Below are 16,700 nucleotides of genomic sequence, written 5' to 3' on the forward strand. Positions count from 1 at the left end.
GAAGCCCCGCCCATGGCTCACTCGGGAAGCCCCGCCCATGGCTCACTCGGGAAGCCCCGCCCATGGCTCACTCAGGAAGCCCCGCCCGTGGCTCACTTGGGAAGCCCCGCCCACGGCTCACTCGAAAAGCCCCGCCCATGGCTCACTCGGGAAGCCCCGCCCATGGCTCAATCGGGAAGCCCCGCCCATGGCTCACTCAGGAAGCCCCGCCCATGGCTCAATCGGGAAGCCCCGCCCATGGCTCACTCAGGAAGCCCCGCCCAGGGCTCACTTGGGAAGCCCCGCCCACGGCTCACTCGAAAAGCCCCGCCCATGGCTCACTCGGGAAGCCCCGCCCATGGCTCACTCAGGAAGCCCCGCCCATGGCTCACTCAGGAAGCCCCGCCCATGACTCACTTAGGAAGCCCCGCCCATGGCTCACTCAGGAAACCCCGCCAATGGCTCACTCGGGAAGCCCCGCCCATGGCTCACTCGGGAAGCCCCGCCCATGGCTCACTCGGGAAGCCCCGCCCATGGCTCACTCAGGAAGCCCCGCCCATGACTCACTCAGGAAGCCCCGCCCATGGCTCACTCAGGAAGCCCCGCCCATGACTCACTTAGGAAGCCCCGCCCATGGCTCACTCAGGGAAACCCCGCCAATGGCTCACTCGGGAAGCCCCGCCCATGGCTCACTCGGGAAGCCCCGCCCATGGCTCCACTCGGGAAGCCCCGCCCATGGCTCACTCAGGAAGCCCCGCCCATGACTCACTCAGGAAACCCCCGCCCATGGCTCACTCGGGAAGCCCGCCCATGACTCACTCGGGAAGCCCCGCCCATGACTCACTCGGGAAGCCCCGCCCATGGCTCACTCAGGAAACCCCCGCCCATGGCTCACTCAGGAAACCTCGTCCATGGCTCACTCAGGAAGCCCCGCCCATGGCTCACTCGGGAAGCCCCGCCCATGGCTCACTCAGGAATCCCTGCCCAGGGCTCACTCAGGAATCCCTGCCCAGGGCTCACTCGGGAAGCCACATCCATGGCTCACTCAGGAATTTCGGGAAGACTTGGTTTCAGATTGCAACATCTGCAGTAATTTGCTTTTATTAGTTAAGGATCGTATTGGATTGAAAAAGAAGAGGCTCGAAATGCTGCTTAAAAAAAAGTAGCAGTTCTGAGGATTGGGGAGTGGTTTAGAAAGGGCAAATAAAATGTGAATCAAAAGGGAAAAAATGAAATATGAGACTAAACTAGTGAGAAATATAGAAACAGATGGTAAGAGTTGAGAAATTTGCAGATGTGGATGTTCAATGAGACTTGTTTTTGATTCCAGGAACATAAATGGTGAACACACCGACACCCAGAGGTAACCAGGAAGGTATTTTGCAGGCCAGCCTTTATCATAGAGATTGGAACACAATAATAAAGAAACTCCAGTTGTCCAGGGTTTTGATTGAATCACATCTGGAGTGTGTAGTTTTGGTCTATTTTATACTTGCATTGAAATGAAAATCGCTTCTTGTCACAAGTAGGCTTCAAATGAAGTTACTGTGAAAAGCCCCTAGTCGCCACCTTCCGGCACCTGTTCGGGAAGGCTGGTACGGGAACGTTTACCCCTGTCTGGGGTGAAGGGCCTGTCCTATAAAGAGCTGAGTAAATTGGGACAGCACGGTGACACAGTGGTTAGCACTGCTGCCTCACAGCCCCAGAGTGACACAGTGGTTAGCACTGCTGCCTCACAGCCCCAGAGTGACACAGTGGTTAGCACTGCTGCCTCACAGCCCCAGGAACTCAGATTAGATTCTGGCCTCGGGTACCTGTGTGTGTGGAGTGTGTATGTTGTCCCCGTGTCTGCGTGGGGTTTCCTCTCAGTGTAAAGGTGTGCAGGGTTTGCAGGGTTACGGGGATGAGGCAGACACTGTTCTCGTTCAGACGGTTCGTGCGGACTCGATGAGCTGAACTGCACTGGAGGGATTCTCTGATTTTACTGAAATGTAGAAGATTGTGAAGAGGTTTGATTGGGTAAAGACTGAGAGATTGATTGCGCTGGATTCCAGGGAATGTAAACCACGCTACCACAGTCTCAGAGTAAAGGGCTGATCATTCAGGACTGAGATGAGGAGAAAGTACTTCATTCAAAGAGTTGTGAATTTTGGAATTCTCGACCCCTGGGGGTTGTGAGCTCCAACGTCGAATATGTTTAAGGCTGGAGAGAATTCGGGCTCGTCAGGGAATTAAAGGATGTGGGGAGTGGACGGGAAAGTTGTATCCTGAGGTTGGCCATGGAGGTATTGAGTGGCTTGATGAACATTCTGGTCCATTCCTGCTGCTGTTTCTTTTGATTCTTGAGCTGGATTGTTTTGGGAGTTCTGTCTTTTACTTACATTGGCCCGGACTCCGGCCTCCACATTAGGAACCCGCGGCAGAGCATCGTAGAGAGAGGACACATACGTGATGATGGATTTCTCATCAGGATGGGGCACATCCACATCTAGAACAGCAAAGAAGTGGGGTCAGCAATCAGAGAGCTGGGGGGTGGGGGTGGGGGGGGGGGGGGGGGTGAGAGAGAGAGACCTGGGGTGGGGGGGAGGGAGAGAGCTGGGTGTGGGGGAGAGCTGGTGTGGGGGAGGAGAGCTGGGTGGGGGGGGAGAGAGCTGGGTGGGGGGGAGAGAGCTGGGTGGGGGGGGAGAGCTGGGTAGGGGGAGGAGAGCTGGGTGGGGGGGAGAGAGGTGGGGGGGGAGAGAGGTGGGGGGGAGAGAGGTGGGTGGGGGGGAGAGAGCTGGGTGGGGGGGGGAGAGCTGGGTAGGGGGAGGAGAGCTGGGTGGGGGGGAGAGCTGGGGGGGGGAGAGAGGTGGGAGGAGAGGCGGGGGGGGAGAGAGAGAGCTGGGGGGGGGAGAGAGAGAGCTGGGTGGGGGAGGGGGAGAGCTGGGTGGGAGAGGGGGAGAGCTGGGTGGGGGAGGGGGAGAGCTGGGTGGGGTGGGGGGGGGGAGAGCTGGGTGGGGGGGAGAGCTGGGTGGGGGGGAGAGCTGGGTGGGGGGGGAGAGCTGGGTTGGGGGGGGAGAGAGGTGGGGGGAGTGGTGGGGGGGAGAGAGGTGGGCGGGAGAGGCGGGGGAGAGAGATGGGGGGGAGAGGCGGGGGGGAGAGGTGGGGGGGAGAGGTGGGGGGGAGGTGGGGGGGAGAGGTGGGGGGGAGAGGTGGGGGGAAGAGCTGGGGGGGGGAGAGAGAGAGCTGGGTGGGGGAGGGGGAGAGCTGGGTGGGGGGGAGGGGGAGAGCTGGGTGGGGGAGGGAGACCCTGGGTGGGGGGAGGGGGAGAGCTGGGTGAGGGGAGGGGGAGAGGCTGGGTGGGAGAGGGGGAGAGCTGGGTGGGGTGACGGGGGGGGGAGAGCTGGGTGGAGGGGAGAGCTGGGTGGGGGAAGAGTCTGGGGGGGAGAGAGAGCTGGTGGGGGAGGGGGAGAGCTGGGTGGGTGGGGGGGAGGGGAAGAGCTGGATGGGGGGAGGGAGAGCTGGGTGGGGGGAGGGAGAGCTGGGGGGTGGGGGAGAGCTGGGTGATTTGTCACCTTTCAGGATCGAGAAGCCTGGTGACCCCCAGCTCCCTCTCAGCAATGTTGAACGCCTGTTCAAGGTTCTCCTGATTCTTCTGCCGATAAACCTTGTTCATGTCGATTAAAATCGGCCTGAAGAGAAAACACAAAGTTTACAAACTGTAGCAATGAGAAGTAGTGAGAGTGAGAGAGATAATGAGAATGCCACCACCGTCACAGACTTCATCAGCAAATGTGTGGACGACTGCGTGCCAAAGAAAGCAGTACGTACGTTCCCCAACCGGAAACCATGGCTCAATCGCGAGATTGACTCCCTACTGAAGGACAGATCTGAGGCGTTCAAGGTAGACGACCCTGACCTCTACAAGAAATCCAGGTACGACCTCCGCAAAGCCATCAGAGATGCCAAGAGAGAATATCAAACCAAGCTAGAGTCACAGACAGACTCTCGGCGGTTGTGGCAAGGACTAAACAACATAACGGGCTACAAAGCAAAGCCGAACAGTATCTCTGGCAGAAGCGCACCCCTCCCCGATGAACTCAATGCATTCTCTGCTCGGTTCGAGCAGGTAACCAACAATCCGCTGGCGAGTGCCCCAGCAGCCCATAATTCACCCATACCCACCATCACTTCACCCATACCCACCATCACAGCTTCCGAAGTCAGATTGGCCTTCCTGAAAGTGAACCCTCGGAAGGCGACGGGCCCAGACGGGATCCCTGGTCCTGCACTCAGAGCCTGCACGGACCAGCTGGCAGAGGTATTCACGGACATCTTTAACCTGTCCCTACTCCACTCCGAGGCCCCCACCTGCTTCGAGAAGACCACCATCATACCGGTACCAAAGAAGAACCAGGCAACGTGTCTCAATGACTACCGACCAGTGGCCCTGACTTCAGTCGTAATGAAGTGCTTCGAGAGGTTGGTCATGAAGCGCATCACCTCCATACTCCCAGAACGCCTTGATCCACTGCAATTCGCATACCGCTGCAACCGGTCCACATCAGACACCATTTCCCTGGCCCCACACTCATCCCTAGAGCATCTCGAAAACAAGGACTCCTACATCAGACTCCTATTTATTGACTACAGCTCCGCCTTCAACACCATAATCCCAGCCAAAGCTCCAAAACCTAGGACTTGGCTCCCCACTCTGCAACTGGATCCTCGATTTTCTGACCCACAGACCACAATCAGTAAGAATAAACAACAGCACCTCCTCCACAATAGTCCTCAACACCGGCGCCCCGCAAGGCTGCGTACTTAGCCACCTACTCTACTCCCTGTACACACACGACTGCGTGGCAAAACTGGTTCCAACTCCATCTACAAGTTTGCTGACGATACGACCATAGTGGCCGGATCTCGAATAACGATGAGTCCGAATACAGGAGGGAGATAGAGAACCTCGTGGAGTGGTGTAGCGACAACAATCTCTCCCTCAATGCCAGCAAAACTAAAGAGCTGGTCATTGACTTCAGGAAGCAAAGTACTGTACACACCCCTGTCAGCATCAACGGGGCCGAGGTGGAGATGGTTAACAGTTTCAAATTCCTAGGGGTGCACATCTCCAAAAATCTGTCCTGGTCCACCCACGTCGACGCTACCACCAAGAAAGCACAACAGCGCCTATACTTCCTCAGGAAACTAAGGAAATTCGGCATGTCCACATTAACTCTCACCAACTTTTACAGATGCACCATAGAAAGCATCCTATCGGGCTGCATCACAGCCTGGTATGGCAACTGCTCGGCCCAGGACCGCAAGAAACTTCTGAGAGATCAGGGGGTTGGATAGGGTGGACAGTGAGAGCCTTCTCCCGCGGATGGAAATGGCTGGCATGAGGGGACATAGCTTTAAACTGAGGGGTAATAGATATAGGACAGAGGTCAGAGGTAGGTTCTTTACGCAAAGAGTAGTGAGGCCGTGGAATGCCCTACCTGCAACAGTAGTGAACTCGACAACATTGAGGGCATTTAAAAGTTTATTGGATAAGCATATGGATGATAATGGCATAGTGTAGGTTAGATGGCTTTTGTTTCGGTGCAACATCGTGGGCCGAAGGGCCTGTACTGCGCTGTATTGTTCTATGTTCTATGTTCTAGAGTCGTGAACACCGCCCAGTCCATCGCACGAACCTGCCTCCCATCCATTGACTCCATCTACACCTCCTGCTGCCTGGGGAAAGCAGGCAGCATAATCAAAGATCCCTCCCACCCAGCTTACTCACTCTTCCAACTTCTTCCATCGGGCAGGAGATACAGAAGTCTGAGAACACGCACGAACAGACTCAAAAACAGCTTCTTCCCCACTGTCACCAGACTCCTAAATGACCCTCTTATGGACTGACCTGATTAACACTACACCCTGTATGCTTCACCCGATGCCGGTGCTTATGTAGTTACATTGGATATGTTGTGTTGCCCTATTATGTATTTTCTTTTATTCCCTTTTCTTCTCATGTACTTAATGATCTGTTGAGCTGCTCGCAGAAAAATACTTTTCACTGTACCTCGGTACACGTGACAATAAACAAATCCAATCCAATCCAATGAGAAAAGTGAGAGGGAGAGAGGGGATTGAGAGAGAGGCAAGTTAAGAGAAAGGGCGGGGGGGGGGGGGGGGGGCAGACACAAGGCCACACGGGGGGGAGGGCAGACACAAGGCCACGCGGGGGGGGCAGACACAAGGCCACACGGGGGGGAGGGCAGACACAAGGCCACGCGTGGGTGGGGGTGGGGGGCAGATACAAGGCCACGTGGGAGGGAGGCAGACACAAGGCCACGCGGGGGGGGGGGGGGGCAGACACAAGGCCACGCGGGGGGGGCAGACACAAGGCCACACGGGGGGGAGGGCAGACACAAGGCCACGCGGGGGGGAGGGCAGACACAAGGCCACGCGGGGGGGGGGGCAGACAAAAGGCCACGCGGGGGGGGGGCAGACAAAAGGCCACGCGGGGGGGGGGCAGACACAAGGCCACGCGGGGGGGGGGCAGACACAAGGCCACGCGGGGGGGGGGGGCAGACAAAAGGCCACGCGGGGGGGGGCAGACAAAAGGCCACGCGGGGGGGGGGGCAGACACAAGGCCACGCGGGGGGGGGGGGGGCAGACACAAGGCCACGCGGGGGGGGGGGCAGACACAAGGCCACGCGGGGGGGGGGGCAGACACAAGGCCACGCGGGGGGGGGGGGGGCAGACACAAGGCCACGCGGGGGGGGGGGGCAGACACAAGGCCACGCGGGGGGGGGGCAGACACAAGGCCACGCGGGGGGGGGGGCAGACACAAGGCCACGCGGGGGGGGGGGGGCAGACACAAGGCCACGCGGGGGGGGGGGCAGACACAAGGCCACGCGGGGGGGGGGCAGACACAAGGCCACGCGGGGGGGGGGGGGCAGACACAAGGCCACGCGGGGGGGGGGCAGACAAAAGGCCACGCGGGGGGGGGGGGCAGACACAAGGCCACGCAGGGGGGGGGGCAGACAAAAGGCCACGCGGGGGGGGGGCAGACACAAGGCCACGCGGGGGGGGGGGGGGGCAGACACAAGGCCACGCGGGGGGGGGGGCAGACACAAGGCCACGCGGGGGGGGGGCAGACACAAGGCCACGCGGGGGGGGGGGGGGGCAGACACAAGGCCACGCGGGGGGGGGGGGGCAGACACAAGGCCACGCCGGGGGGGGGGGGGCACAAGGCCACGCCGGGGGGGGGGGGGGGCAGACAAAAGGCCACGCGGGGGGGGGGGGCAGACACAAGGCCACGCTGAGGAACTGCTTAAAGTGGCAGTTATCTGTCGATCAGCTGAATGTAGTTGGATAGGTGTTAATTATTGCAGCAGAAAGCGGAGAGAGTTAGTGAGTCACTGGAGGCCCAATATATAAAGAGAGGTTTTGATGCCGTCACAGAAAGGAGTGACAACACTGTGTGAGGTAGATTCACTGTGAATTGGGTGGAGGCGGGAACACAGGCAGAGGACAGAGGTGCATTCCACCTTCTACTTTTTTCAACCTCCAATAGCTGATGAGTTTCATTCCTGATCCCCACGCCAGGTGAGCACAAATTTCTATTTTCTTACTTCAGGTGTGCAAATTCCTAATCTTTATTGTCACAAGTAGGTTTACATTAACACTGCAATGAAGTTACGGTGAAAAGCCCCCAGTCGCCACATTCCGGCGCCTGTTTGGGTCACAGAGGGAGAATTCAGAATGTCCAAATTACCTCTTAACTAATTGACTGATCAGGGGCAGCACGGTGGCGCAGTGGTTAGCACTGCTGCCTCACAGTGCCGAGGTCCCGTGTTCGATCCCGGCTCTGGGTCACTGTCCGTGTGCAGTTTGCACATTCTCCCCGTGTGTGCGTGGGTCTCACCCCCACAACCCAAAGATGTACAGGTTGGGTGGATTGACCTCGCTAAATTGCCCCTAATCGGAAAAAATGAATTGGGTATTCTAAATTTATTTCTAAAAACTAATTGACAAATCAAATAAATACATTGTGTAGTGATTATTACTACTAGTAACAAACATTAATATTAGTAACTAGTAATACTAGTAACTAGTATCTTGACAGCTGAATCGGGAACTCGCTGTCTGAGAGGGTGGGAATCGGGAACTCGCTGTCTGAGAGGGTGGGAATCGGGAACTCGCTGTCTGAGAGGGTGGGAATCGGGAACTCGCTGTCTGAGAGGGTGGGAATCGGGAACTCGCTGTCTGAGAGGGTGGGAATCGGGAAGTCGCTGTCCGAGAGGGTGGGAATCGGGAAGTCGCTGTCTGAGAGGTTGGGAATCCGGAACTCGCTGTCTGAGAGGGTGGGAATCGGGAACTCGCTGCCTGAGAGGGTGGGCACCGGGAACTCGCTGTCTGAGAGGGTGGGAATCGGGAACTCGCTGTCCGAGAGGGTGGGAATCGGGAAGTCGCTGTCTGAGAGGGTGGGAATCTGGAACTCGCTGTCTGAGAGGGTGTGAATCGGGAACTCGCTGTCCGAGAGGGTGGGAATCGGGAAGTCGCTGTCTGAGAGGGTGGGAATCGGGAAGTCGCTGTCTGAGAGGGTGGGAATCGGGAACTCGCTGTCTGAGAGGGTGGGAATCGGGAACTCGCTGTCCGAGAGGGTGGGAATCTGGAACTCGCTGCCTGAGAGGGTGGGAATCGGGAACTCGCTGTCTGAGAGGGTGGGAATCTGGAACTCGCTGTCTGAGAGGGTGTGAATCGGGAACTCGCTGTCCGAGAGGGTGGGAATCGGGAACTCGCTGTCTGAGAGGGTGGGAATCGGGAACTCGCTGTCTGAGAGGGTGGGAATCGGGAAGTCGCTGTCTGAGAGGGTGGGAATCGGGAACTCGCTGTCTGAGAGGGTGGGAATCGGGAACTCGCTGCCTGAGAGGGTGGGAATCGGGAACTCGCTGACTGAGAGGGTGGGAATCGGGAACGTGCTGTCTGAGAGGGTGGGAATCGGGAACTCGCTGTCTGAGTGGGTGTGAATCGGGAACTCGCTGTCTGAGAGGGTGGGAATCGGGAACTCGCTGCCTGAGAGGGTGGGAATCGGGAACTCGCTGTCTGAGAGGGTGGGAATCGGGAACTCGCTGTCTGAGAGGGTGGGAATCGGGAACTCGCTGTCTGAGAGGGTGGGAATCTGGAACTCGCTGTCTGAGACCAGTAAGGTCAAGTGACCAATGGCTGCCTTCCCCTTTGAGGGGTAAGTCTGTCTGGTGGTGATTTAACCGAAGGATCACCACACCTCAGGAGAGGGACACAATTGCGGAGGCGGGGCCTGGAATAGCTCAGCCAGTGCGGGAATTGAACCCACGCTGCTGGCCTCACACTGCATAACGACACCAGCTCCCCAGCCCACTGAGCTAAACCAGCCCTGCTTGTAAGGCCACAGTGAACACGGCTGCAAACCAAGTGCTGGAAATGGGGTTGGAACAGATTAAACAGAGACAATGCTGGATAAACTTGTCATGATATTTGTGGTAGTATGCATTAGGTGTCATGTGGGACTGTGAAGCCGTGATGCTATTGGCTGACAGATCCCGGGTCCTGGTTGGCTGTTGATCCCTAGCTCCGCCCTGAAGGCGGAGTATAAGAACCTGGGCTTCTCCCCGCAGCTCCAGTCTGTTGCTGCACTGCTGGGAACAAGTCACGCTTAATAAAGCCTCATCGACTTCACCTCTATTCGTCTCTCTCGTAAGTCGGCAGCACGGTAGCATTGTGGATAGCACAATTGCTTCACAGCTCCAGGGTCCCCGGTTCGATTCCGGCTTGGGTCACTGTCTGTGCGGAGTCTGCACGTCCTCCCCGTGTCTGCGTGGGTTTCCTCCGGGTGCTCCGGTTTCCTCCCATAGTCCAAAGATGTGCAGGTTAGGTGGATTGGCCAATGATAAATTGCCCTTAGTGTCCAAAATTGCCCTTAGTGTTGGGTGGCGTTACTGGGTTATGGGGATAGGGTGGCGGTGTTGACCTTGGGTAGGGTGCTCTTTCCAAGAGCCGGTGCAGACTCGATGGGCCGAATGGCCTCCTTCTGCACTGTAAATTCTATGAAGTCTATGAAGTCATTGTGCGCTACAATATTCAAACACACACATCATGATAGACAGACCAACAGACAAATCAGCACACACAACACGACAGCCAATCACAGACAAGGACAGAGACAGTATAAGAGAAGAAACACGACACCTGGTGGCCAGTAGGTCTGGAGACCAGGACAAGGACAGGACCTGATTAACATCACACACAGGGAGTCACCACGTGCTGAGTACCAGGACAGAACTGTAAATAACAAGTTGAAATAAAACAGCGTTGTACCAAATACAACCGTGTTGGTTCATCTGTACCTCAGAGCACCCAACACCACAAAACTGAGCCGGTCTGGCAGCATCTGTGGAGAGTAACAGAGTTAACACTTCAGCTCTGAATGACCACAATTCAGATCAGTGTTTGCTGGGCGGCTCAGACGCTGTGGGCTGAAGGGCCTCTTTCTGTGAGAGTCTCTGGAACGTAACTATGACTGGCTTAAAGAGGGAAAGTGGCAGCTCTACATTCCTGGCAACAGGGGTTTCAGATGAGATGAAACGGGTTAGGGGGGTGACAATTCTGGGGAGAGAAGCAATTCCAGCTGTGAGGAGGGATGATAAAAGAGGCCATTCGGCCCATCGAGCCTGTTGTGCCATTCAATGTGGTCATGGCTGCTCCTCGATCTCAATACCATACCCGAGACAGGTGAGACAGATCATCAAACGGAGCCATGTGGGCTGAGCTTAGAAACAGCAAGAGGCAGTCGCCCTGCTGGGGGTGAGGAACAGACCCCCACCAGTCAGTCACCCTGCTGGGGGTGAACTACAGACCCCCAGTCAGAGGGAGGTTGAAGAGTAAGTATGTCAGTGAATCTCTGAGAGGTGCAGAAACAGTCAGGCAGTAAGTCGGGGGTTTTAACCACCCCGATATTAACCGGGGTAGTTTGTGTGGGAGGAATCGAGGGAGCAGAATTCTTCAGGGCATTTAAAATTCATTTCTGAGATCTGGGCGTCATTCATTAGAGCAGCATTTATCCCCCATCCCTAGTTGCCCTTCAGAAAGTGGGGGTGAGCTGCCTTCTTGAATCGCTGCAGTCCCTAAGGTGTAGGTACACCCACTGTGGTGTTAGGGAGTGAGTTCCAGGATGTTGTCCCAGTGACAGTGAAGGAACGGCGATATATTTCCCAGTCAGGGTGGTGAGTGACTTGGAGGGGAGCCTCCAGGCGGTGGGGTTCCCAGGTATCTGCTGCTCTGGTCCTTCTAGATGGGAGTGGTCGTGGGTTTGGAAGGTGCTGCCTAAGGAACCCTGGTGAGTCCCTGCAGTGCATCTTGTAGATGGTACACACGGCTGTCACTGTGCGTCGGTGGTGGAGGGAGTGAATGTTTGTGGAAGGGGAGCAATCAAGCGGGGCTGCTTTATCCTGGATGGTGTCAAAGTTCTTGAGTGTTGTTGGAGCTGCTCATCCAGGCAAGTGGAGAGTATTCCAGCACACTCCTGACTTGTGCCTTGTGGATGGTGGACAGGCTTTGGGGGGTCAGGAGGTGAGTTACTCGCTGTAGGATTCCGAGCCTCTGACCTGTCCTGGTAGCCACAGTATTAATGCGGCTGGGTCCAGTTCAGTTTCTGATCAATGGTAACCCCCAGGATGTTGATTGTGGGGATTCAGCGATGGTGATGACATTGAATGTCAAGGGTCGGTGGTTCGATTATCTCGTTGGATATGGTCATTGTCTGGCACTTGTGTGGCGCGAGTGTAACTTGCCCCTTGCCAGCCCAGCCTGGATATTGTCCAGGTCGAGCTGCATCATTTGGACAGGGACTGCTTCAGTATCTGAGGAGTCGCGAATGATGCTGAACATTGTGCAGTCACCCGCAAACATCCCCACTTCTGACCTTATGATAGAAGGGAGGTCATTGATGGAGGATCTGAAGATGGTTGGGGCCGAGGACACGACCCTGAGGAACTCCTGCAGTGATGTCCTGGAGCTGAGATGATTGACCTCCAACCATCACAACCATCTTCCTTTGTGTCGGGTATGACTCCAACCAGCGGAGATAACAAGGGTGCAACCCCTCAACATCATCAATTACCCCCTCACCCCCTAGTTATACAACTGCAAAGATCTCAGACCAATTGAAGAGAAGCTGCCACTGGGACTGTGTCTGTCTGTCTGTCACTCACGAACAATCACCCAGGAGTGTGTACGCACTCCCGCACACTCACCCGGGTGTGAGTATGCACTCCCGCACACTTATCCGGGTGTGAGTACGCACTCCCGCACACACACCCTAAATGACCCAGGTGCACATATATCACCCACACACTTATCCACTCACACTCTCCTCCTCTCTCTCGCTCTGTCTCTCTCTTGCTCTGCCTCTCTCTCACACCCTCTCTCTCTCTCACCCTCTCTCTGTCTCTGTCTCTCTCTCTCTTTCACTGTTTCACTATCTTACTCTGTCTATCTCACTCTCTCTGTCTCTCTCACACACACCCTCTTTCTCTCTCACCCTGTGTGTCTGTGTCTCTCTCTGTCTCTCTCTCTCACCCTCTGTATCTCTCTCTCTCACTCTCTCTCTCTCCCTCTCTCACCCTCTGTGTGTGTCTCTCTCTCCCTCTCTCACCCTCTGTGTGTGTCTCTCTCTCACCCTCTGTGTGTGTGTGTCTCTCTCTCTCACCCTCTGTGTGTCCCTCTCTCACCCTCTGTGTGTCCCTCTCTCTCACCCTCTGTGTGTCTCTCTCTCTCACCCTCTGTGTGTGTGTCTCTCTCTCACCCTCTGTGTGTCCCTCTCTCTCACCCTCTGTGTGTGTGTCTCTCTCTCACCCTCTGTGTGTGTCTCTCTCTCCCTCTCTCACCCTCTGTGTGTGTCTCTCTCTCACCCTCTGTGTGTGTGTCTCTCTCTCTCACCCTCTATGTGTGTCCCTCTCTCACCCTCTGTGTGTCCCTCTCTCTCACCCTCTGTGTGTGTCTCTCTCTCTCACCCTCTGTGTGTGTGTCTCTCTCTCACCCTCTGTGTGTGTCTCTCTCTCTCTCACCCTCTGTGTGTCACTCTCTCTCTATCACCCTCTGTGTGTGTCTCAATCTCACCCTCTGTGTGTGTCTCTCTCTCTCACCCTCTGTGTGTGTGTCTCTCTCTCTCTCACCCTGTGTGTGTGTGTGTCTCTCTCTCTCTCACCCTGTGTGTGTGTGTGTCTCTCTCTCTCTCACCCTCTGTGTGAGTGTCTCTCTCTCTCTCACTCTCTGTGTGGCTCTCTCTCACTCTCACCCTCTGTGTGTGTCTCTCTCACCCTCTGTGTGTGTGTCTCTCTCTCTCACCCTCTGTGTCTCTGTCTCTCTCTCTCACCCTCTGTGTGTGTCTCTCTCTCTCTCACCCTCTGTGTGTGTCTCTCTCACTCTCTGTGTGTCTCTCTCTCAACCTCTGTGTGTGTCTCTCTCATCCTCTGTGTGTGTCTCTCTCTCTCTCACCCTCTGTGTCTCTCTCACCCTCTGTGTGTCTCTCTCTCTCTCTCACCCTCTGTGAGTGTCTCTCTCTCTCTCACCCTCTGTGTCTCTGTCTCTCTCTCTCACTCTCTGTGTGTGTGTCTCTCTCTCTCACCCTCTGTGTGTGTCTCTCTCTCTCACCCTCTGTGTGTGTGTCTCTCTCTCACCCTCTGTGTGTGTCTCTCTGTTTCCCCCTCTGTGTGTGTCTCTCTCTCTCTCTCACCCTCTGTGTGTGTCTCTCTCTCACCCTCTGTGTGTGTCTCTCTCACCCTGTGTGTGTCTCTCTCACCCTCTGTGTGTGTCTCTCTCTCACCCCCTGTGTGTGTCTCTCTCACCCTGTGTGTGTCTCTCTCACCCTCTGTGTATCTCTCTCTCTCACCCTCTGTGTGTGTCTCTCTCTCTCACTCTCTGTGTGTGTCTCTCTCTCTCTCACCCTCTGTGTGTGTCTCTCTCTCACCCTCTGTGTGTGTCTCTCTCACCCTGTGTGTGTCTCTCTCACCCTCTGTGTGTGTCTCTCTCTCACCCTCTGTGTGTGTCTCTCTCACCCTGTGTGTATCTCTCTCACCCTCTGTGTGTCTCTCTCACCCTGTGTGTGTCTCTCTCACCCTCTGTGTGTCTCTCTCTCTCTCACCCTCTGTGTGTGTCTCTCTCCCTCACCCTCTGTGTGTGTCTCTCTCACCCTGTGTGTGTCTCTCTCACCCTCTGTGTGTGTCTCTCTCTCACCCCCTGTGTGTGTCTCTCTCACCCTGTGTGTGTCTCTCTCACCCTCTGTGTATCTCTCTCTCTCACCCTCTGTGTGTGTCTCTCTCTCTCACTCTCTGTGTGTGTCTCTCTCTCTCTCTCTCACCCTCTGTGTGTGTCTCTCTCTCACCCTCTGTGTGTGTCTCTCTCACCCTGTGTGTATCTCTCTCACCCTCTGTGTGTGTCTCTCTCACCCTGTGTGTGTCTCTCTCACCCTCTGTGTGTCTCTCTCTCTCTCACCCTCTGTGTGTGTCTCTCTCCCTCACCCTCTGTGTGTGTGTCTCTCTCTATCACCCTCTGTGTGTGTGTCTCTCTCTCACCCTCTGTGTGTGTCTCTCTCTCCCTCTCTCACCCTCTGTGTGTGTCTCACTCTCTCACCCTCTGTGTGTGTCTCTCTCTCTCACTCTCTGTGTGTGTCTCTCTCTCTCTCACCCTCTGTGTGTGTCTCTCTCTCTCTCACCCTCTGTGTGTGTCTCTCTCTCTCACTCTCTGTGTGTGTGTCTCTCTCTCTCTCTCATCCTGTGTGTGTGTCTCTCTCTCACCCTCTGTGTGTGTCTCTCTCTCACCCTCTGTGTGTGTCTCTCTCTCTCACCCTGTGTGTGTCTCTCTCTCTCTCACCCTCTGTGTGTCTCTCTCTCTCTCTCACCCTCTGTGTGTGTGTCTCTCTCTCTCACCCTCTGTGTGTGTCTCTCTCTCACCCTCTGTGTGTTTGTCTCTCTCTCTCACCCTCTGTGTGTGTGTCTCTCTCTCTCTCTCACCCTCTGTGTGTGTGTCTCTCTCTCTATCACCCTCTGTGTGTGTGTCTCTCTCTCACCCTCTGTGTGTGTCTCTCTCTCCCTCTCTCACCCTGTGTGTGTCTCACTCTCTCACCCTCTGTGTGTGTGAGTCTCTCTCTCTCACTCTCTGTGTGTGTCTCTCTCTCTCTCACCCTCTGTGTGTGTGTCTCTCTCTCTCACCCTCTGTGTGTGTCTCTCTCTCTCACTCTCTGTGTGTGTGTCTCTCTCTCTCTCTCACCCTCTGTGTGTGTCTCTCTCTCACCCTCTGTGTGTGTCTCTCTCTCACCCTGTGTGTGTGTCTCTCTCTCTCACCCTCTGTGTGTCTCTCTCTCTCTCTCTCTCACCCTCTGTGTGTGTCTCTCTCTCTCTCACCCTCTGTGTGTGTCTCTCTCTCACCCTCTGTGTGTGTCTCTCTCACCCTCTGTGTGTGTCTCTCTCACCCTCTGTGTGTGTCTCTCTCACCCTGTGTGTGTCTCTCTCACCCTGTGTGTGTCTCTCTCTCACCCTCTGTGTGTGTGTCTCTCTCACCCTGTGTGTGTCTCTCTCTCACCCTCTGTGTGTGTGTGTCTCTCTCTCACCCTCTGTGTGTGTGTGTCTCTCTCTCTCTCACACACACTGAGTTACATGTGATTCAGTTACTACGTTGTCGAAGCTTTGAAACTGGGATTCACAGAGCAACTGCCTGGATCAAACCAGAGCAAAGACGACACATTGCAGGCCCAGACAATTGGTTCCCACGAACAATCTGTCACTGCATTAAGATCGCAAACAGAGCATATTAGAGACTTTGAGTTAAACTGACCCGTTAGAAGTGTGTCCGCTTACATTTGACTCAGTTTTAAGGTAGAGTGGATTGAGTAGACTGAGCCAGACAATGCAGCATTGGAGTTCTCAGCTGCTTCACTCGGGATCTCCTCACAGAACATCAGCACGTTCTCTTCAGGATCAGTCAGAGAGGCCAATGAGTTGCTGTATCGTTCTGACCTCCTCTTCCTCCTCTTCTTCTTCACTGTCTTCAGCATCTTACTGCCACTGGTTCTCCCTCTTCCTCCTGTGCAGTTCGGAGTGAGTTTGCCCTCCGTGCACAGATTGTGAACGACTGCTGGCTGAGTGGGTTTACTGAACTGTGTGAGGAAGGAGCAGGGTGTGGCTGAATCCAGTCAAACAGCCAGTCACCTGAGCCCGAGGCAGCAAAGCACAAGCAGAAATCCTCAATCCCAGCCTGAAGCTACAACTTTTTATCTGTGCCTCAATCAAGATGTGGTCCCACCCTTGAGAAGTCAACACGTATTCACCCAGTGCCAGAAACATTCACTGCAAACATTATCCACTGCGGCACCAAACATTCGAAGCTCACGTTATATCGTTCTCCCCACTGTGGAAACATGACTAACAAACAGGTCCAAACACATCAGAAAAGCTGCTTCAAAATATCAACAACCACAATGAAGAACATCGCAGCGATCACAGGCTTGACCAAAAGCAGCCATCAGCTTGACATAACCACAGAGTACGAGAGGTTAACTCCCCGGGTCACAGGGGTCACAGGGTAACTCCCCGTGTGACAGAGTAACTCCCCGTGTGACAGAGTAACTCATCGGGTGACAGAGTAACTCCCCGTGTGACAGAGTAACTCATCGGGTGACAGAGTAACTCATCGGGTGACAGAGTAACTCC

At 55.5% G+C, this 16,700-nt stretch overlaps 1 protein-coding gene across 1 annotated transcript in view; it reads right to left on the reverse strand.

Moving 5' to 3' along the window:
• The window catches only part of LOC140425663 (plectin-like), a 620,159-nt gene that overhangs the window by 320,930 nt on the left and 282,529 nt on the right, over positions 1 to 16,700 (reverse strand). Inside the window, 2 exon segments of the mRNA XM_072510158.1 lie at positions 2,361 to 2,468; positions 3,536 to 3,650. Coding sequence (XP_072366259.1) covers positions 2,361 to 2,468; positions 3,536 to 3,650 — 223 coding nt within the window.

The sequence above is a fragment of the Scyliorhinus torazame genome, chromosome 6 (assembly GCF_047496885.1).
Source record: "Scyliorhinus torazame isolate Kashiwa2021f chromosome 6, sScyTor2.1, whole genome shotgun sequence".
NCBI lineage: Eukaryota > Metazoa > Chordata > Chondrichthyes > Carcharhiniformes > Scyliorhinidae > Scyliorhinus > Scyliorhinus torazame.